General features: G+C 35.7%; 1 protein-coding gene across 4 annotated transcripts in view; it reads left to right on the top strand.

Annotated features, from left to right (window-relative positions):
• Positions 1-22533, top strand: part of MAGI3 (membrane associated guanylate kinase, WW and PDZ domain containing 3) — a 286949-nt gene that overhangs the window by 214895 nt on the left and 49521 nt on the right. For all 4 annotated transcript variants that reach the window (XM_054554014.2, XM_024231941.3, XM_024231944.3 and 1 more), the window contains exons 7-9: positions 7219-7276; positions 12337-12431; positions 15501-15689. In XM_054554014.2, the coding sequence (XP_054409989.1) occupies positions 7219-7276; positions 12337-12431; positions 15501-15689 (342 nt within the window). The remainder of the gene's footprint in view (positions 1-7218; positions 7277-12336; positions 12432-15500; positions 15690-22533) is intronic.

The following is a 22533-nucleotide window of genomic DNA, read 5'->3' as shown; positions in this document are numbered from 1 at the left end:
TACTTTATCCTCCAGATTATTTTGGTCGGCCTTTTGGAAATACTTTTCAATCTCTGAAAGGCTCTGAGGGGCCAATAAGTAATAAGCCCGTCTTCATTCACCAGTTTGTAGTCAATAGAGAAATAAGACACCAGAGACAGACAGATGAAGTCAGAATGTCAGCAAATGAATGTTAGCCCTGCATGTACATGGCCTTGCTATTATTTTACCCCTGCAGGAGGGAGACATAGGTACTTAGTCTTTGGCCTCTGTGTTCAACTGCAAGCCTCCTCCCAACGGGCAGACATGGCAGAGAACAGACCAGAATACGCCTCTGCAGGCAGGCTGTTAACCAAAACAGTGAGAGAACTCAAGAGTCCCTGAGCCAAGCATATTAAGTTCATTGTGTAAAACTCCCCAGTCAGATAAGACATTCTTTCTTCCTTGGGGAAGAAAGTGAAGGGGCTCCGAGAAACTGGAAACGTTCCTCCCATTCTTTATTCTCTAAGGAATTTGAAGAATTGGATGAACATTTCCCCCTAATGCTTTTTACACTAAGGCTGAACATACGTCTTGGTTGGCCCAGGACTGATCCAGCTTATTCCTGTTGCCCCAACATAATTATTAATAGTATCCCCTTTTATTCTCAAAAGTGGACAGTACATTTTATGATCATCCTAAGTATATTTTTCTTAAAATAGAATGATCAAAATTGCATTCAGTATTCTGGGAATGTTTGAAACTCTTTAATATGGGCTACTCTCCCATTTACAAAACTGCGTACACCTTTTTAACATTGCCTATGCTTATCTTGGGGGGAGCCTACAATTTAGAACATTGAGTCTATTTGTTTTATGCTCAGCCAGCCTTTACCACTTTCCTCTCTACACTTTGTCTCCCCATGTAATAGCCCCACGGAAGACTATTTTCAGGATGAACTATATGTGATTCACATTAGTATTCTCTGCAGTGCTTTGCACAGAGTAGATGCTGAAAAGAGAAGAATAATATTTTAAATGTAGGTTTTATAGTTTAAGATATTGTTTACATTCTGCTGAACATTTAAGATCTTCTAGAAAGACTTAGAGTTTCCAAAACATGCCCTTTTCTTCCCAATCTTCTGATATTCTGAACCCAGCTGTGTATTCAAATACAGTGTAAGGACACAGCTTGAACAGCTTGGTTTAATTGATGTACATTTTATCTTCTATTCAAATAAAATAGTGTTTTGGTTAGGTAGTTGTCTTGAAAATACAACATTAGGAATTCATTTTACCCTCAACCCATCTCATTTCTCTTATGATGAAAGAAAGATTAAATTTTTGCTAAAAGCAGCTTACAAATATATTGAATGTTGATATTTCAGAGCTTAGAGAATGATTAAAAAAATTATCAACTGAATAGAGCTCCACCATGAGAAAATAATTGTAATTCTTACATTTAAACAAGAAAAATCCTATTTTGAGAAGAGGAAAGAAAGATAAATTCATGGGATTTAGAACCAACCAGCTGCTTGATATGCCCAAAATAGTTTTGTCTTTTGAAATAGCTTTTTAGGGGAATACTTTGGCTTCATACACAGGAAAAGACAGTTAGGTTAGGTCTTTCCTGTATCAAAAATAAACAAACACATTTTCTCTTGGCCCTAACCCTCCCCATAGTTTTTATACTATCTTTTTCACAAGCAAATTTTTGTTTTAAGTCATCTATTCTTAAGGACTCTACCTTGTATTTTTCTCTTCAGTTACTACAATATTCTGACTTTTGCCTCCTACCTTTTCAGGGTTACCAGTAACCTCCTGATCTTATAGACTCTTTTTAGCCCTTATCTTTATGCCTAACAGCTTTACAAAGCATTTTTTTGTTTGTTTGTTTGTTTGTTTGTTTTGAGACGGAGTCTTGCACTGTTGCCCAGGCTAGAGTGCAGTGGCGTGATCTCGGCTCACTGCAAGCTCCGCCTCCTGGGTTCACGCCATTCTCCTGCCTCAGCCTCCCGAACAAAGCGTTTTATTTATTTATTTATTTATTTATTTATTTATTTATTATTATACTTTAGGTTTTAGGGTACATGTGCGCAATGTGCAGGTTAGTTACATATGTATACATGAGCCATGCTGGTGTGCTGTACCCACTAACTCATCTTCTAGCATTAGGTATATCTCCCAATGCTATCCCTCCCCCCTCCCCCCACCCCACAACAGTCCCCAGAGTGTGATGATCCCCTTCCTGTGTCCGTGTGTTCTCATTGTTCAATTCCCACCTATGAGTGAGAATATGCGGTGTTTGGTTTTTTGTCCTTGCGATAGTTTACTGAGAATGATGATTTCCAATTTCATCCATGTCCCTACAAAGGACATGAACTCATCATTTTTTATGGCTGCGTAGTATTCCATGGTGTATATGTGCCACATTTTCTTAATCCAGTCTATCATTGTTGGACATTTGGGTTGGTTCCAAGTCTTTGCTATTGTGAATAATGCCACAATAAACATACGTGTGCATGTGTCTTTATAGCAGCATGATTTATAGTCCTTTGGGTATATACCCAGTAATGGGATGGCTGGGTCAAATGCAATTTCTAGTTCTAGATCCCTGAGGAATCACCACACTGACTTCCACAATGGTTGAACTAGTTTACAGTCCCACCAACAGTGTAAAAGTGTTCCTATTTCTCCACATCTTCTCCAGCACCTGTTGTTTCCTGACTTTTTAATGATTGCCGTTCTAACTGGTGTGAGATGGTATCTCATTGTGGTTTTGATTTGCATTTCTCTGATGGCCAGTGATGGTGAGCATTCTTTCATGTGTTTTTTGGCTGCATAAATGTCTTCTTTTGAGAAGTGTCTGTTCATGTCCTTCGCCCACTTTTTGATGGGGTTGTTTGTTTTTTTCTTGTAAATTGAACAAAGCGTTTTTTAATGCTGACCATGCCCTTCCTCTTCTGTCTTCTTTTACACCATTCCCCCGATGATTCTTACTTTCTCCATCTGCCGCTTAAAATGTTAGTGCTCCTAAGGTTCTGTTCTTCACCTTTCTCTGCTCAGTTTATCTAGGTAATCATGTCTGCTGTCATAGCTTTAACTACAATGTCTCTCAAATCTTTATCTTCTTATATTTCTCTTTGGAGTACCGGGTTCATACGGCCAAGAGCTTGTTTATCTGTACCAGGATGTTCTACAGATCACTCAAATGTAACACCTTCCCTTCCTGCCTTCAACAGATATGACATCCCTGCAGCTGCCTGAGCCCAAAACTGGTGGTCATCCTCGCCTTTTCCCCACTCTCTCCTCTCTGTTGCAGTTAACTACCAAGTTCTATCAATTCTAACTTTTAACAACTTGCCATTCGGGTGGATCACGAGGTCAGGAGACCAAGACCATCCTGGCCAACGTGGTAAAACCCTGTCTCTACTAAAACACAAAAAATTGGCTGGGCATGGTGGCACGTGCCTTTAGTCCTAGCTACCCGGGATACTGAGGCAGGGGAATCACTTGAACTGGGGAGGCGGAGGTTGCAGTGAGCCGAGATCATGCCATTGCACTCTAGCCTGGCGACAGAGGAAGACTCCATCCAAAAAAAATAAAAAATAAAAACCCGCCATTTCTTGAGTGTCCATTGGTGGTAGGCACATTACTAGGCACTTTTAATATATCATCTGTCTCCTAAATTCCTCTAAATCCACATTAATTTCTAATTTCTATTCCCACAGCCATTTTCATAATTATTATTATTATTATTATTTTTTTTTTTTTTTGAGACAGACTCTCACTCTGTTGCCCAGGCTGGAGTGCAGTGATGAGATCTCAGCTCACTGCAACCTCCACTTCCTAGGTTCGAGCAATTCTCCTGCCTCAGCCTCCTGAGTAGCTGAGATTACAGGAACCCACCACCATGCCCGGCTAATTTTTGTATTTTTAGTAGAGATGGGGGTTTCACCATGTTGCTCAGGCTGGTTTCGAACTCCTGACCTCAAATGATCTGCCCACGTTGGCCTCTCAAAGTGCTGGGATTACAGGCGTGAGTCACCGTGCCGGCCCATTTTCATAATTATTCAATAAATACTTGATAATGTATCACTTTTGTGCCTCAAGAGCCAGAAACCTGGGAATCATCTTTGCCTCTTTCCTCCCTGCTCTTCCTCAATCCTCATGGTAGTCATAAAGTTCTGTTACTTTACCTTCTTTGTTTTATTATCCATTCTACTACCCCTGCCTTAGTTCCAGTCTTCACAAGTTCTTATGCAGTCTATTAGTGTTTATCATATTTGTCTGCCTTTATTCTCATTGCACACCATCTATTTTGTCCTTTATTACTGCTGCCCATAATCTTTTTCAAATATAAATTAAATCATGTCACAGTTCACCTTAATCAATTCTCTATCATCGTCAAAATAAAGATCAGACTTCTCAACACAGCACTCTAAGAATGTTGTAATTTTGTGCTTGTTCATAAAATTCATTTCCCTTTGCATACAACTTTCATTCTAGTTTACCAAATTATTTGTAATTATGGAAAATACCAAGCATTCTTAATACCTCAGTGCCCTTTAATCTATCTGGAATCATCTCCCTCTCCCTAATCCCAACTTTTTAATTAATTTATTAATTTTTTTGACTCGGTCTATCACCAGGCTGGAATGCAATGGCATGATCTCAGCTCACTGCAACCTCCGCCTCCTGGGTTCAAGCGATTCTCTTGCCTCAGCCTCCTGAGTAGCTGGGACTACAGGTGTGCACCACCACACCCAGCTAATTTTTGTATTTTTAGTAGAGACGGGGTTTCACAATGTTGGCCAGGATGGTCTCAATCTCTTGACCTCATGATCCTCCTGCCTCGGCCTTCCAAAATGCTGGAATTACAGGCATGAGCCAACTTATCTTTAAAGACTGCTTAAACATCACCTTTTAGAAGGCTTTCCTGATAGCAATCTTACCAGGCAATTGGTATTCCTCTGCACTCTCCAAAAAAGATTATGTTTATCTTTATCTTATCATTTATCTCTTCTGTCTTCCTGTCTCGACTATAAACTCCTTGAAGTCAAGAACTGGGTTATATTTCTAATTTTTATTTCTGCATAAGGATGATGGGGAGAGGAGGATGAGAAGGGAGGAAGGAAAAAAGAAATAAAATGAATAAATGAATTGATCCACTAAACAGTGTATAAAATTGCTAGGTAGTTTAGTCTTGATTTTTATTACCTTCATTTTAAATGAGCAAATAATAACCACTTCTTTATCTGTATTAATTTGCCCTACATGAAAACAAAACAAAACAAAACAAAAAAAACTTGCTAATGGTATCAGTGGTAAAGGTGTAAAATTAATAAAGTAACCCAGAAGATAAATGGCTGCATTTGTTTGCCCTCCTAAAGAAAGAACTGTTAACCTCTTAGTTGCTAATTACCTTGAGTGCTAACTAAAATGCTAAGTCAACTTTCAAGTTAACATTAAAATATATTTATGTTGATCTTTTATCCTTACTATTAGTACATCCCTTTTAGTGAATTCTTCAGATATCAAATGGACTATTTCAGCTATTTCTATAGTCTTTAATTTCTCCAAACTTCTCTAAAGACAAAACATAAATCTAATTGTGGTACATTTGTAGAATTCCTCCTTACTCAGCTCTATTCAGTTCCCATGCTATTTTAAGAAAATTTCTATTAAAGAAAAAAATATTTTTCATGGAAGATCCATAACTGTTACAGTGCAGTTTTACAGATATATTCCAAAAAAAATACTCTTATCCATGTAACAGTTTTTTGGTGATAAAATATTATATCTATTTCATAGATTTGCTTCATAGCTAAGGAGGATTAAAGTGAACTAAGTACATCTCAGTTCTTTTTAATGTTTTGTTCTCTTCTCACATTTTCAACTATTTTAATATTTCATTTGTTCTCATCTTTCCCACCTGAGACATTTCAACCAGGTCCTTCAAAGGAAAAACAAAAACTCATCAAACTTTGAAACCACCAATCAATATATATGTAGAAAAGTATGGTGGAAAATGGGGCAGGGGTAATTCAGACGTTTTCACCAGAACAGTCATCTGTTCTTTTCTTATATTCTGAATGCAGAATAATAATTTTTCTTAGAGTAAAACAGTATAGCTTGGCAAGTTTATTATAATGGAATTTTTACTTACAAAGTTGGTATGTTATAACTGAGGCTAAATGATATAAAACTAATAAGTCTTGTGATGCTTTCTAAACCTGTTTGCTGTCCAGTGTACTTTTTGTGTGTGTGTCTTTCAGCAGAGCAGAAGCACTCTTAAGAGAAATTGAAAATAAAAGCGTGGGACATCATAGTGCACAACAGTGGACTTTTTAAAAAATTCTTTTTTGCTCAACTGCTATATAAAATGGATAGGACTAGAACCACCTGCTAGGAACATTCCTCCCAACCTATTATCCATGTTTTACTAATAAGATGGTTCTTCAGAAACCTTAACTTTACAAGGAATGCAGACAAAGTGGGAGGGAAAAGATTCACATTCACATTGAAAAGCTCACGTCAGTTCATGTTGAAAAGGCTAGAGATTTGTTTTAACTTTCAGAAATTCAACTACCTTCAGTATTTCTGGTTATATTTTATTGGTCACTTACTGAGAATTAGTAATATATAAAAATGCTATGTAAGATATTTATTTGTTATCGTTCACAAATACAGATTACACAAAGCACTGTGGTAGTTAGATTAGTGTTCCTTCAGATACTCAGATCTTGTTCACCAAGAGAAAGCAGGTACTTTTGTAGGTTTTAAGCAAATCTAGATTGCTCACTTGAAATGACAAAAGTCCAAGGCTAGGGTTTCCTTTGAGGAGAAGTGGGTCTGAACATAACATCAAAAATGACTATGTATAATAGTAAAAAATTGAACAGATACCTGCTTCTTCTATTGGACTACAAGGGTAAATATGTCTCGTGTCAGCATGATCAAGGTTTTTAAATGAAAGAAATATACAGTAATTTTTATTAGCATTTTTATGGCTTGTGGTTCATATGAACACCTTTTTGTTTAATGTCATCTTCTGTTCTGGGCTTCTAATTGCTTGCTGAAATTCTCACTGGCTGGCGAAGAAGCCACTCAGACTTAAATTGTGTTTGTTCCTTGAAAGTGAGCCCTCAGCTTTCTGACTCCCAAATATTAGTATAATGAAATAATAAATTCACTCACTGGTGAATTATTTTCTGTCAATTTTGAATCTGGCATTTCACTCAGTTTTCTTTATTTACAGAGCTTCCTTATGGCTGGGAGAAAATAGAGGACCCTCAGTATGGGACATACTATGTTGAGTAAGTTTGTTACCTCAGTTAATATTCTCCCAAATGTTTTCCTTTCAGCATATAGCTTTAGAGAATACTGGATACAGCACTTTATGCTTCTGTGATCCAGCTGTTGAGTTTTTCAACTAGGGGAATGAAAAGGTAGGAGCAGTGAGCATTTACTTCATTGACCTTGGGCTTCCTGGAAGTTGGCTTTGAATTTCTAAATATAAAGAATAAGGGGGAAGTTGCCTAGAGGATTAATAGCTAGAGATGGTATTGTTACTACTACAGCCTCTAAAGAGAAAGTCAGTTGATAGAAAACTGAAATGAGGGCAATGGACTAGATGAATTATCAAGGTCATTTCCCACACTACCACTGTATGCTTCTGAAAGCAGTGCTTTAGGGCATTATAACATAATTATCCGAAGTTTTGAAGCATACACCTAAAGGTGTGCTCTCTTTTAAGGAGTTGTTCAAGGAAAACTTAGTATTCTTTTTAGGGGTGAAAGTTGCTTCTTAGGCAGCTGTTATGGTTAAATTTAAACATAAATATATATTGGAGAGGAGTGCCAGACACCTGCCTGTGTTAGCCAGAGAAATTAAGCTAATATCAGTGTCTAATTTTGCCTTCTCTTTTCTTTATCTAATTGCTACATTGTTATGACCATTGGGATTGCTTTCTTTCCAGATGCTAAACATTGAATTTGACCTCAAGTGTCTAGCAGCAGGCAAATACTTGTATCAGAAACATTATTATTTACCTGGAGACTAAGAGTTAAACCTGCTGCCTAGGTAGCAAAGACAAAACGGTATTATTACCTGAAAAAATAACAAACACAATCATCTTTAATTTTATGATTGTTTCTTAATGTTTCAACACTTATAGGCATAAACCAATGCCGTTTCCTGGTAATTATCCGTAAAGTAAGCATCTCTGACTCCTGTTGCAACTGTAGTCTTTATTCTATTGTGCATGTTGTTACTTGAGTCACTGTGGTTAGAGGGATTTTTGGAATGACTTCTTAAAATTAAATGTGTCTCCTAAGGAAATGACTCAATTAGATTGACACTTAAGTATATAACTTTAGAATTTCAATATCTTGATTCCTTTGAAAGCTATGCTAATTTTGTTTCCATTGTGTTACTTAACGTCTTACTGATACTGTGATGTAAAAAGTATACAGCAGCTCTTTTATTATTATTTTTTCCTAAGTCATATTTTGTTAAAGGAAGAAACAACCATTTTTCACATCAAAGGAGTATTTGGGGGCCAACTGAAAAGGTTTTGCAGGATTTTTTTCTTCCCCTCAAATTTTAGTCTATTTAAATTGGGCTCTAATCAGCTATTTGCCATTGACACTGCTGAACATTTCTGAGATAATGATTCTCATTCTTTTATTATCCATTCCAAGTGAATTTGAATACATGGTCAAAAGGTGAAAGTCATTTGCCTGTTATAAAACCTTGAGCTGAATGATCTGGTCCCCATTATGCAAAGATATAATATTAAAGCAACTTTAGGGCAAATCCTGAAGCGACCTGCCCCTAGTTGTCAGGGAGGTACATGAAATAGCTTGAATTAGAAGCAACAGCAGCAGCGACATGATTTTGTATGATTATTCCCAGAATGAGCTCATTTTACAGGAGGGTTTTGTATTAGATTAAGAAGGAGCAGACTGTACTCAAGATGCACATTAGTATGGAGTCAGCTGAGCTGTGGAGTGTGGCTTGATTCCCAGATTAGTTAGGTTTTGAATCTCGACCATAGTAATCTGCAGTGAGTTTACTGATGGAGATAAAAAGCTGTTACTTGAATGGCTACTCTTTGGCTCTCTTAGTTTGTCAAACCAGATGGCACGATGATTGCTCTTGGCAGGAGCCTTATAGTAGTAGCACCAACTGCAGTGGTAGTTTTTCTTTGTATTTATTTTAGAGGATGGGATTCTGAAATGGATGAATTTATTTTTTAAAATAAAATTGTTCCAAAAATGTAATATGCTTATAATATGCATAAATATAAATATGCATAAGCTATAAATATGCTTATATATTTAGAAATGCGGTCTTGATTATATTGCATTATATGTCTTTTTAAAATTAACATATAATTATACACATTTTGGGGGTACGTAGTGATGTTTCAGTACACATAATATATAGTGATTAGATCAGGGTGATAAGCATTAAATGTCTTGATGCACCTAGGTGACAAAGTCAAAATATATACTTGCTTTCACAACTAAAAATTTTTTTTTTTTTTTTGAGACGGAGTTTTACTCTTGCCCAGGCTAGAGTGCAGCAGCACGATCTTGGCTCACTGCAACCTCCGCCTCCCAGGTTCAAGTGATTCTTGTACCTCAGCCCCCAAGTAGCTGAGATTATAGGCATGTGCCACCACACCCACCTAATTTTGTATTTTTAGTAGAGATGGGGTTTCACCATGTTGGCCAGGCTGGTCTTAAACTCCTGACCTCAAGTGATCCACCCACCTTGGCCTCCCAAGGTGCTGGGATCACAGGCGTGAGCTACCATGCCCAACCATCTAAAACTCTTTATGAAAGAATATTTTGTTGAGATAAATTTTTAAATCCAGATATTAGACATAAAATTTTAATACAGATAATGTGCCAAATTGTGTACTAATATTTAATCATTCTTGTTTGCTTTGTTTCTTTCTGATAATCTATAATGTTCTCCTCTCTTATTTCCCACAGCTAGTTATTTGGAAAACAAAATTTGTTGTATCTTAATAATAGTGTGGGTATGAGTAACTAAATGAAAAGGACAGTATTTTCACTTTTTTATTTATTTATTTTTTTTGAGTGGCATTTTAGTCTAGATGGTCTAAGATAATGAAGACAATAACTTCCTTCAGTAAATCTTATATTCTTTTGTCAAATTTTTAGGAAAAGGATTACTCATTTGCATACTTCTACTCTCCTCTCCCACACATTACAAAGGATATAAATACATATTACTACTTTTTATGTTCTAATGCCTGGGTGGCAAAGTGAGTCATTCTAGCCAATGACATTAAAGTGAAAGTGAGCCAAGGTTCTTTCTGAACAGGTTTATTATTCTTTTCTGAGTGTCAATTTTTAGTTGTTTTTCAAAAGAATATGTAAAATATCAGTACCTAAATAAATTTTTTAAAGTAGTTCCTAGGATTTTTATTTTCACAGAGTTAAACAGTTAACTCAATGGACAGGGCATCCCCCTCATATTATGAAGCAGAAGCATACTTGAGTGTCAGTGAAATCAGAACCCAAAGAATGTCCAGTGGCACTTATCATATTTAGAGCTCTTAAACTATTTAATAAGTAACCACGTCTGTTGTGGAACTGATATGCACTAGTAGCCTAAGTGACATGGAGAAAGCTAACATTCCTTTTTTTGAAAGTGGTTTTTTAAATTTTTTAATTTTTATTTTAGTCCCTGATGCCCATTTCTCTACCACCACTCTTAATGTTTGCAAATGGCAAAGCTCCAGTGTGGACAACATAGTAAGACCCCATCTCTACAAAAAAAAATTTTTTTCAATTAGCTGGGCATGGTGGCACACACCTGTGGTCACAGCTACTCAGGAGGCTGAGGTGGGAATATCGCTTGAGCCTGAGAGGTTGAGGCTGCAGTGAGCTGTGATTGGACCACTGCATTCCAGTCTGGGTGACAGAATGAGCGCCTGTCTCCAGAAAAAAATTAAATAAATAAAAGGCAAAGTAAATGTTCAACTTATGTGACTATTTATATGTACATTTTGTAATATTCAGTCTACCTAAAGACAATCATGTTCTGAAATTCTCATGATTTGGTATTTAATTGTTGGTGTTCACTCATGTCACCTCTTTTTTTTTATTTTTATTTATTTTTTTTTTTTTTGCGATGGAGTTTCACTGTTGTCGCCCCAGCTGGAGTGCAATGGCATGATCTTGGCTCACTGCAACCTCCGACTCCCGGGTTCAAGTGATTCTCCTACCTCAGCTTCCTGAGTAGCTGGGATTACAGGCATGCGCCACCACGCCCAGCTTATTTTTGTATTTTTAGTAGAGATGGGGTTTCACCATGTTGGCCAGGATGGTCTGTATCTCTTGACCTCGTGATCTGCCTGCCTTGGCCTCCTAAAGTGCTGAGATTATAGGCATGAGCCACCGCGCCCGGCCTCACTTCTTAAAGTGGAAAACTGTAGCATATGCTGAAATATATTTGTACTATGGAAGTGTTAGAATATGATTTCCATTGCTTCTGAATTGGACCTATTCGAGGTCCTAAACATCTTTTTTACAGCATTTGCTTTCTTAACCAACTTCCACTTAACTGGCTTGCCAGAAGAATAGTGCTCTTTTTCTTCTGTAAAACATACTGTTGCCCATAGCGTGTTGAATAGTTTTGGCTAATCTAGCAGCTAGTCTCCCCAGGCTTCCTGCTTTCTCTCACAGAGTTGTATGCATTCCAAGAGTCAGTAGTGAATGTTCCCAAATCATAAATGCCAGTTGAACCTATGTTATAATTATTCATTTAATTATGACATAATTATGAAGAAATTTAAGTGTGAAAGAGTTATTCTATACTATAATTGATAAAAGCAAGTCATTTTCTTAGTTGCTACTGAACGGATATAGGTTAGTCAGTGGAAAAGTAATAGTAATATAATTTAAAAAGGATTCTGCACACAAATTTCTTTGAAAGTGCCTTTACAGCTTGCTTCATTTTGGAGAAACTTAAATTAAAACCCTTCTATCATTAACTGCCTTTTAAAAAAACATTAAATTACCAAGAACAAGTACTTCTGATTGCATCAGATAAGAAGGCTATAGTTTTGAAAACCGTTATTGGCTATATTGGGTAGGTTTACGAAGAAGCTATAGTAAATATAATGTCAAAAGCTTCACAGCTTGGCATCTTCTGCAGGACTTTATTTAGCAACAGAAAGCCCCTCTGCTATCATCTGTCAGTCTCTCCATGTTCCATAGCCTAAAGATACATATTTGTCCCCTAATCTATGATGATGGAATGGTATGATAGACTATTTAAGAATATGTTACTGTTTTATTTTAAGCTGAAATGTATATTTTTCTGCATTCTACAGTCACCTTAACCAGAAAACCCAGTTTGAAAATCCAGTGGAGGAAGCCAAAAGGAAAAAGCAGTTAGGACAGGCTGAAATTGGGTCTTCAAAACCAGGTAAGCATTCTTCTCAATCTTTTCTTCTAAGAATAACTTGTGAAATTTGTATGCTGAGTTAATAAAAGTGAGTTTGAACTTTTTATTTCTATGGCTTTGACACTAGATAAAGAGTGTCTAGTTGTTACTGTAAAGATATGAATAATCTTAATAAAACATCTGAACGTTATGAGAATACTCCTGAGATTTTTCTCAGGAGTATACAAAAAGCATGAAGTTGTTGGGAGAAGGGATTTGGGCAGCTTTTTTATGAATTTGAGATTTTGTTTTGAAGATTGGAATGTTTCCTTATATGTTTAAGGCTAGACCAATATTAGGTCTCTAGTTCATCATTAGCTTTTCCCAAGTTAATTGCTTAAGTATGGCATCTGTAACCACTGAGGATTCTTCATTAACCAATATTAATAAATACTAAATATACCAAATGATTTACCTACATCATTGAGTCTCAAGTGGGATGGTAGGTATTAGTAACATCAGACTCATTTAGGGAGCATTTTTTTAAAAATATAGATCCAGAAATTTTGATGAGTCTAGTCGTGTGTATTTTGAAAACACTGCTCAGGAAGTTCTTACATTCTACTTATCCCTCCCCATCCCTTTTCCAGCCCTCATTTGTCATTAATAACCAGGGGTATATATGGCCATATTGTAGTAATCCAGTAGATTCTCCACTTCGGTTGCCTATGAGAGAAATCATTCTTTCTTATAGTTACTCTTCAAAAACATGATCCTCCTCCTAAAGTTCTGCATTTCGTTTAGCAAACATTTTGAGTTTAACAAATACTTTTGAGCACTGACTACATCCCCAGTGCTTTGCTAGGCACTAGGTATTCAAAAATGACTAAGAGTAAGACTGGGCTTGCCCTCAAGAGTTCACAGTCTAATACAGGAAACTGATGGTTATAATATATGGAGATAGGTGCCATCATAGAATAGTAGTTATAATGGTAAGCTGAGGAGCAGGTTTGAATCCCAGCTGTGTAATCTTGGGTACATTTCCTAAATCTCTAAATGCTCCTATTTCTTCATATATAAAATAGGAATAATAATGGTACCCACCTTTTAAGGTGGTTATGAGTATGTAAATTAACAGATGTAAAGTGCCTACAATGGTATTAAGCACATGTTGACTAATAAATGATAGTTTCATTGTTATTAATAGACATGTACAAGTTACAGTGGTGGCATAAAGAAGGGAGTACCCAACTCTGCTTTGGTGGAGAATGTCAAGGGGGCAGGAGAAATCTCAAAGCAGAAGAGATAGGAACTAGGTCTTGAAAAGTCAGGAAAAGTTAAAGCAGTCAGACAAAAATTTTAAAGGGCAAGAAAGCATACCAAGTAGAAGGAACAGAATGTTTAAAATCACAGAAGCATGAAATGGTGTGCTGAAAGGCCAGAAGGCAAGTAGGTGTGGTTACAGCGTAGGGTATTTGTAGGGTAGTAACAAGCGATGAGGTTGTAGGGATAGGCAGCCATGAGAAGAGGTTGAGTATGTCACATGTTGCTGGAATGTCAAGGAAGTTGAAGATTGAAAAATATATGTTGGATTTGACAGTAGGGAGGTCATTAGTCACTCTAGCAAGAGCAAGTAGAGAGTGAAGTAAAATTGCAATAGAATGAAGAGGGTATGGGAGCTCAGACAGTACAACTGTTGGCAAAATGATAAACATAATTACCATATATTTATAGTAACTGCTGGAATTCCACTCAGTGTATACCCAAGATGAATGAAAATTATGTCCACACAAAAACTTGTGAGTGTTCATATCAACATTATTCATAATAGCCAAAAAGTGGAAAAACCCAAATGTCCATCAACTAATGAATGGATAAACAAAATGTGATGTTTATCCATACAGTTTATCCATATATATGGATAAACATATATATATGTTTATCCATACATATAATAATATATAATATTATATATTATTATAATATATAATAATAATTATATTATTTGGCAATAATGTAATAAATATATTTTATCTTTAGTAAGTACATATTTAATTTAATATTTATTATATATTAATAATAAAGAGCAATAAAGTACTGACATATGCTACAATACAGATGAACCTCAACAACACTGTCAAGTGAAAGAAACCATTCAAAAAACCACACATCGTCTGATTTTGTTTATATGAAATGCCTATATTGGGCACGTCTATACATGGATAGTAGATTCATGGTTTCCTAAGGCTAGGATATGGATGTGGGTTGGGGAGAAATTGGATAATGACTGCTAATGGGCATGGGGATTTCCTTTGAGGAGGGAAGAAAATGTTCTAAAATTAGATTATGCTGATAGTCGCATGACATTGAATTGTATGCTTGAAAGGGCTAAATTCTACTGTATGTGAATTATATCTCAATAAATTTGTTAAAAAATAGATAATGGCAGAACATTTAAAATCTTTTTTTACAGTTAATTTAATACTTCATAAATTATAAACCTGCACAATTTGATTCTCTCAGTTTTTGTCACTTCCCTAATGGCAGGCATGGTTGAGAAGAGAGAAGAGGTTCTGGAAGGAAGTTGTTATTTGCAGATGTGAATCACTAGGGTCATCTAACCCCAAAAATGGGCATTTCAAAAGAACTATGTATTTTTCTTCCTAAATTATCCACTAAACATGAGTGAAAGGGATAGAAATATGAAGCTATTTACTGATAGTAAAAAGATTCACTCCTTCCATCAGTTATAAATCAAAGACTGCAGAAAGCCTGAACTGTGAATTATAAAAATTCTCAATATACTCTCTTTCATAAGTTTGTGACACTTGACTTCATCTTCCTGGTATAGTACTTTGCACCTAAAACTCAGTAGATGCTGAGTTTTATAGTACAGTTGAATAGTATCCGAATTTTCAGGAATTGAGTACTAAAGGTTGTATCATTTTAACTTCATATAATGGACTCTGGGTTGAAAGTAAGTGCAGACAAGGCAATGAGAAAGAGATAAAGTTGAGAATAACATTAAAAAGTCGTATAAAAGATTGACTTTGAGTGCTATATTCATTGTAATTATTTTTGTTCTCAAACCCACTTCTCATTTTGGCACAGATATGGAAAAATCACACTTCACAAGAGATCCATCCCAGCTTAAAGGTGTCCTTCTTCGAGCATCACTGAAAAAAAGCACAATGGGATTTGGTTTTACCATTATTGGCGGAGATAGACCTGATGAGTTCCTACAAGTGAAAAATGTGCTGAAAGATGGTCCCGCAGCTCAGGATGGGAAAATTGCACCAGGTAACAAATTTTTCATAATTATTTGAAGAGTAGTGATACTATAACAAAAATTATAGTGAAGAGATTTTATATACATAAAGAGAGAGAAAGAATTAAATTATATAACTAAAGAGAGAGATTCCAGTATTAAAATAGTTTATCCTTTAATTTAAAAAAAAGTTGTATGGGTGTACAGTAGGTATATATATTTATGGGATACATGAGATATTATACTGTGATACAGGCATGCAATAAGTAATAACCACTCATAGAAAATGGGGTATACATCTCCTCAAGCATTTATCTGTTGTGGTATGAACAACCCGTTTATACTCTTTTAGTTATAAAATGTACAATTAAATTATTGCTGACTGTAGTCACCCTATTGTGTTATCAAAAACTAGGTCTTATTCATTCCTTCTAGCTATATATATATATATATATATATACACACACATACACACACACATATATACACACACATATACACACACACACACACACACACATATATATATATATATTTTTTTTTTTTTTTTTGAGACGGAGTCTTGCTCTGTCGCCCAGGCTGGAGTGCAGTGGCGCGATCTCGGCTCACTGCAAGCTCCGTCTTCCGGGTTCACGCCATTCTCTTGCCTCAGCCTCTTGAGTAGCTGGGACTACAGGCACCCGCCACCACACCCGGCTAATTTTTTGTATTTTTAGTAGAGATGAGGTTTCACCATGTTAGCCAGGATGATCTGGATCTCCTGACCTCGTGATCCACCTGCCTCGGCCTCCTAAAGTGCTGGGATTACAGACGTGAGCCACTGCACCCAGCCTTTCTAGCTATATATTTTTTATATTCCTTAACCATCTCCACTTCCCTCTCACTGCCCCCCCAACCCCACCTACCCTTCCCAGCCTCTGGTAATCATCCTTCTACTCTCTATCTCCATTAGTTCAGTTGTTTTAATTTTTAGCATCCACAAAGAAATGAGGACATTCAAAGTTTGTGTTTCTTTGCCTGACTTATTTCACTTAACATAATGATCTTCAGTTCCATCTGTGTCATTGCAAATGACAAGATCTCATTCTTTTTATGGCTGAATAGTACTCCATTGTCTATATGTACCATGTTTTCTTTATCTAATTATCTGTTGATGGACATTTAGGTAGCTTCTAAATCTTGGCTATTGTGAAAAGTGCTGTAACAAACATGGGAGTGCAGATATCTCTTCAATATACTGATTTCCTTTCTTGTGGGTATATACTCAGCCGTGGGATTGCTAGATTGTATGGTGTCTCTATTTTTAGTGTTTTGAGAATCCTCCAAATTGTTTTCCATAGTGGTTGTACAAATTTACATTCCCAACAACAGTGTATGAGGGTTCCCTTTTCACCACACCCTCTCCAGCATTTGTTATTGCCTGTCTTTTGGATAAAAGCCATTTTTAACCAGGGCAAGAAGATACCTCATTGTACTTTTGATTTGTATTTATCTGATGATCAATGACCTGAACACTTATTCATATACCTGTTTCTATGTCTTCTATGTCTTCTTCATGAGAAATGTCTATTCCAATGTTTTGCCCATTTTTTAATCAGATTATTAGATTTTTCCTATAGAGTTGTTTGAGCTCCTTATATATTCTGGTTATTAATCTCTTGTGAGATGGATAGTTTGCAAAGATATTCTCCTATTCTGTGGGTTGTCTCTTCACTTGACTGACTGTTTCCTTTGCTGTGCAGAAGCTTTTTAACTTGATGTGATCCCGTTTGTCCATTTTTGCTTTAGTTGCCTAGGCTTGTGGAGTATCACTGAAGAAATTTTTGCCCAGACCAATGTCCTGGAGAGTTTCCCCAGTGTTTTCTTTTTTTAGTTTTGTAGTTTGAAGTCTTAGATTTAAGTCTTTAATTCACCTTGATTTGATTTTTGTATGCAGCGAGAGATAGAAGTCAAGTTTCATTCTTCTACATGTGGATATCCAGTTTTCCTAGAACCATTGAAGAGACTGTCTTTTCTCCAATGTATGTTGTTGGCACCTTTCTTGAAAATGAGTTCATTGTAGGTGTATGATTCTCTATTCTGTTCCACTGGTCTATGTGTCTGTTTTTATGCCAATACCATCTTCCTTTAGTTACTATAGCTCTGTAGTATAATTTGAAGTCAGGTAATGTGATTCCTCCAGTTGTGTTCTTTTTCCTCAGGCTAGCTTTGGCTATTCTGGGTCTTTTGTGGTTCCATATAAATTTCAGGATTGTTTTTTCTATTTCTGTGAAGAATGTCATTGGTATTTTGATAGAGATTTGATAGAGATTGCATTGAATATCTAGATTGCTTTGGGTAGTATTGAAAAGAATATTGATTCTTCCAACTATGAACATGAAATATCTTTTCATTTTTTGTGTCCTCTTCAGTTTCTTGCACCAGCATTTTATAATTTTTAATGCAGAGATCTTTCGTTTCTTTGGTTAAGTTAATTCCTAGGTATTTAATCTTATTTGTGGCTATTGTGAATAGGATTACTTTTTTAATTTCTTTTTCAGGTTGTTCACTGGCATATAGAAATGCTACTGATTTTTGTATGTCGCTTTTGTATCCTGCAACTTTACTGAATTTATCAGTTCTAATAGTTTTTTTATGTGTGGAGTTGTTAAGTTTTTCCAAATATAAGATCCCATCATCTGCAAACAAGGATAATTTGACTTCTCCCTTTCCAATTTGTATGCCTGTTATTTCTTTCTTCTGCTGATTGCTTTAGCTAGAACTTCCAGTCCTGCGTTGAGTAACAGTGGTGAAAGTGGGCATCTTCATTTTCCAGATCTCAGAGGAAGGACTTTCAGTTTTTCCCTCATTCAGGATGATACTAGCTGTGGCTCTGTTGTATATATGGCTTTTATTATATTGAGGTATGTTTCTTATATACCCAGTTTTTTTAGGGTTTTATCATAAAGGGGTGTTGAATTTTATTAAATTTTTTCAGCATCAGTTGAAATGACTATAGTTTTTTTGTTTTTGTTTTGTTTTGTTTTGTTTTTTAGACTGAGTCTCTGTCACCCAGGCTGGAGGGCAGTGGCATGATCTCAGCTCACTGCAACCCCCACCTCCTGGGTTCAAGTGATTCTCCTGCTTCAGCCTCCAGAGTAGCTGGGATTACAGGCACTCACCAGCACGCCTGGCTAATTTTGTATTTTTAGTAGAGATGGGGTTTCACCATGTTAGCTAGGCTGGTCTCAAACTCTTGACCTCAGGTGATCCACCTGCTTCAAATGATTATAGTTTTTATCCTTCATTCTGTTGATACCATGTATCACACTGATTATTTGCATATATTGTACCATCCTTGCATTCCTGGAATAAATCCCACTTGGTCATGATGAATGATCTTTTTAATGTATTGTCAAATTTGACTTGCTAATATTTTGTTGAGGAGTTTTACATCAGTACTTATCAGAAATACTGGCCTGTAGTTTTCTTTTTTTGATATGTCTTTGGTTTGGATATCAGGGTAATACTGGCATCATAGAATGAGTTTGGAAGTATTCTTCCCTCTATTTTTCAGAATAGTTTGAGTAGGAATTGTATTACTCCTTCTTTAAATGCTTGGTAGAATTCAGCAGTAAAGCCATCAGATCCTGGGCTTTACTTTACTGGAAGACTATTATGGCTTCAATCTTGTTGCTTGTCATTGGTCTGTTCAGGTTTTAGATTTCTTTATGGTTTGATCTTGGTAAGTTGTGTGTGTCTAGGAATTTATCCATTTCTTCTAGGTTTTCCAATTTGTTGGCGTATAGTTGCTCATAATAGTCTCTAACAATCCTTTGAATTTCTGCAGTATCAGTTGTAATGTCTCCTGTTTCATCTCTGACTTTATTTACTTGGATCTTATCTCTTTTTTTCTGTTAGTCTAAGGTTTGTTAATTGTATCTTTTCAAAAAACCAACTTTTTGTTTCTTTGATCTTTTGTGTTGTTTTCTTCATTTCAAATTCGTTTATTTCTACTCTTTCTGCTTTTCTTCTATCAATCTAGAATTTAATTTGCTCTTTTCTAGTTCTTTAACATGCATCATTAGGTTATTTATTTGAAGTTTTTCTTTATATATATATATATAGGCATTTATAGCTATAAATTTCCCTCTTAGTACTGCTTTTGCTGTATCCCATAGGTTTTGGTGTGTTTTGTTTCCATTATTATTTGTTTCAATAAATTTTTCCAATTTCCTTCTTAATTCCTTTATTGACTCACTGGTCATTCAGGAACTTATTGTTTAATTTCCATGTGTTTGTGTAGTTTCCAAAATTCCCCTTGTTATTAATTTCTGATTTTATTCCATAGCAGTCAAGAAGATACTTGATATAATTTTAATTTTTTGGAATGTTTTAAGACTTGTTCTGTAACCTAACATATGGTCTATCCTTGAATGATGCTGTGCTGAGGAGAATATATATTCTGCAGCCATTGGATGAAATGTTCTATAAATATCTATTAGGTCCATTTAGTCTATAGTGCAGATTAGGTCTGATGTTTCCTTGTTGATTTTCTGTCTGGAAGATCTAATGCTGAAAGTGGGATGTTGAAGTCTCCTGCTATTATTGTATTGAGGTCTATTTCTCTCTCCTTAGCTCTAATAATATATATCATATATTATATAATAATTATATATATAAATATATAATTGTAATATATGATAAAATACCTCTCTCTTTAGCTCTAGTAAAGCAAATAACACTTGCTTTATGTATCTGGGTACTCCGGTGTTGGATGCATATACATTTACAATTGTTATATCCTCTTGCTGAATTGACCCCTTTATTATTATATAATGACCTTTTTGTCTCTTCTTGCAGTTTTTGTCTTATAATCTATTTTGTCTGATATAAATGTAGCTACTGCTACTGTTTTTTGGTTTTCACTGGCATGGAATGTCTTCTTCCAGTCCTTTATTTCCATTCTGTGTGTACCTTTACAGGTGACATATGTTTCTTCTAGGCAATAGATCATCAGGTCTTGCTTTTTTTATTCACTCATCCTCTCTATGTCTTTTGATTGGAGAGTTTAGTCCATATGGATTGAGTGTTATTAACGATCAGTAAGGACTTACTCCTGCCATTTTGTTATTTGTTTTCTGATTGTTTTGTGACCATCTCTTCCTTCTTTCCTTCATTCCTGTCTTCCTTTTAGTGAAGGTGATTTTATCTGTGGTATGATTTAATTTCTTGCTTTTTATTTTCTTGTGTATCCATTGTATTTTTTTATTTGAGTTTACCAGGAGGCTTGAAAATACTATATTATAACTCATAATTATAAACTGATGACAAATTAACACTGATTGTATAAACAAAGAAGCAAACAAGCAAAAAGAAAATGAATAAAAACTGTATAATTTAACTTCATCCCTTCCTTTTAAATTTTTTGTTGTTTCTCTTTATGTCTTATTGTACTGTCTTTGTCTTGAAGATTTGTTCTAGTTATTATTTTGATTGGTTCATTGTTTTGTCTTTCTACTTAAGAGTATTTTACACAACACAATTACAGTTTAATATTCTGTGTTTTTCTGTGTGCTATTACCAGTGAGTTTTGTACCTTCAGATGATTTCTTATTGCTCATTAATGTCCTTTTCTTTCACATTGAAGAACCCCCTTTAGCATTTCTTGTAGGACAGATCTAGTCTTCATGAAATCCCTTAGCTTTTGTTGTCTGGAAGGTCTTTATTTCTCCTTCATGCTTAAAGGATATTTTTGCCAGATACACTATTATAGAGTAAAAGGTTTTTTCCCTAAGCACTTTAAATATGTCATGCCACTCTCTCCTGCCCTGTAAGGTTTCCACTGGAAAGTCTGCTGTTAGACATATTGGAGCTCCTTTGTATGTTACTTGTTTCTTTTCTCTTGCTGCTCTTAGGATCTTTTCTTTATCTTTGACCTTTGGGAGTTTGATTTTTAAATGCCTTGAGGTAGTCTCCTTTGGGTTAAATTTGCTTGGTGCTCTATAACCTTCATGTACTTGAATACTGGTATCTTTCTCTAGGTTTGGGAAGTTCTCTGATATTATCCCTTTGAATAAGCTTTTTACCTCATTTTTTCTGTACCTCCTCTTTTGGGCCAATAACTCTTAGAATTGCCCTTTTGAAGCTGTTTTCTAGATACTATAGGCGTGCTTTATTGTTCTTTATTCTTGTTTTTTTTTTTATCTCCTCTGACTGTGTATTTTCAAATAGGCTGTCTTCAAGCTCACTAATTCTTTCTTCTGCTTGATTGATTCTGCTGTTAAGAGACTCTGATGCATTGTTTAGCATGTCAGTTGTATTTTTCAACTCTAGATTTGTTTGATTCTTTTTAATTATTTCAGTCTCTGTTAAGTTTATGTGACAGGATTCTGCATTTCTTCTCTCTGTTATCTTGATTTTTTGTTGTTGTTGTTTTCTCAAAACAACTATTTTTAATTTTCTATCTGAAAGGTCACATATCTGTGTTTCTCCAGGATTGGTCCCTAGTGTCTTATTTAGTTCATTTGGTGAGGTCATGTTTTCCTGGATGGTCTTGATCCTTGTAGATGTTTGTTGGTGTCTGGGCATTGAAGAGTTAGGCATTTATTGTAGTCTTTGCAGGCTGGGCTTTTTTGTGCCCATCCTTGTTGGGAAGGCTTTCCAGGTATTCGAAGGGACCTAGGTCCTAAACCCAATAACAATAAGTACCACCTTAGTATTCTTGGATACGATTCAGAAGAATTATCTGGATTAATAGGCAGAGACTCTTGTTCTTTTCCTTTACATTCTTCCAAACAAACAAAGTCAGTTTCTCTCTCTCTCTCTCTCTCTCTCTCTCTCTCTCTCTCCCCCCCCCCCCCCCTCACTCTCTGTCTCTCTCTTTCTCTCTCTCTG

The sequence above is a fragment of the Pongo abelii genome, chromosome 1, assembly GCF_028885655.2.
Source record: "Pongo abelii isolate AG06213 chromosome 1, NHGRI_mPonAbe1-v2.0_pri, whole genome shotgun sequence".
Lineage (NCBI taxonomy): Eukaryota > Metazoa > Chordata > Mammalia > Primates > Hominidae > Pongo > Pongo abelii.
This window is presented reverse-complemented; position numbering and strand designations above follow the sequence as displayed.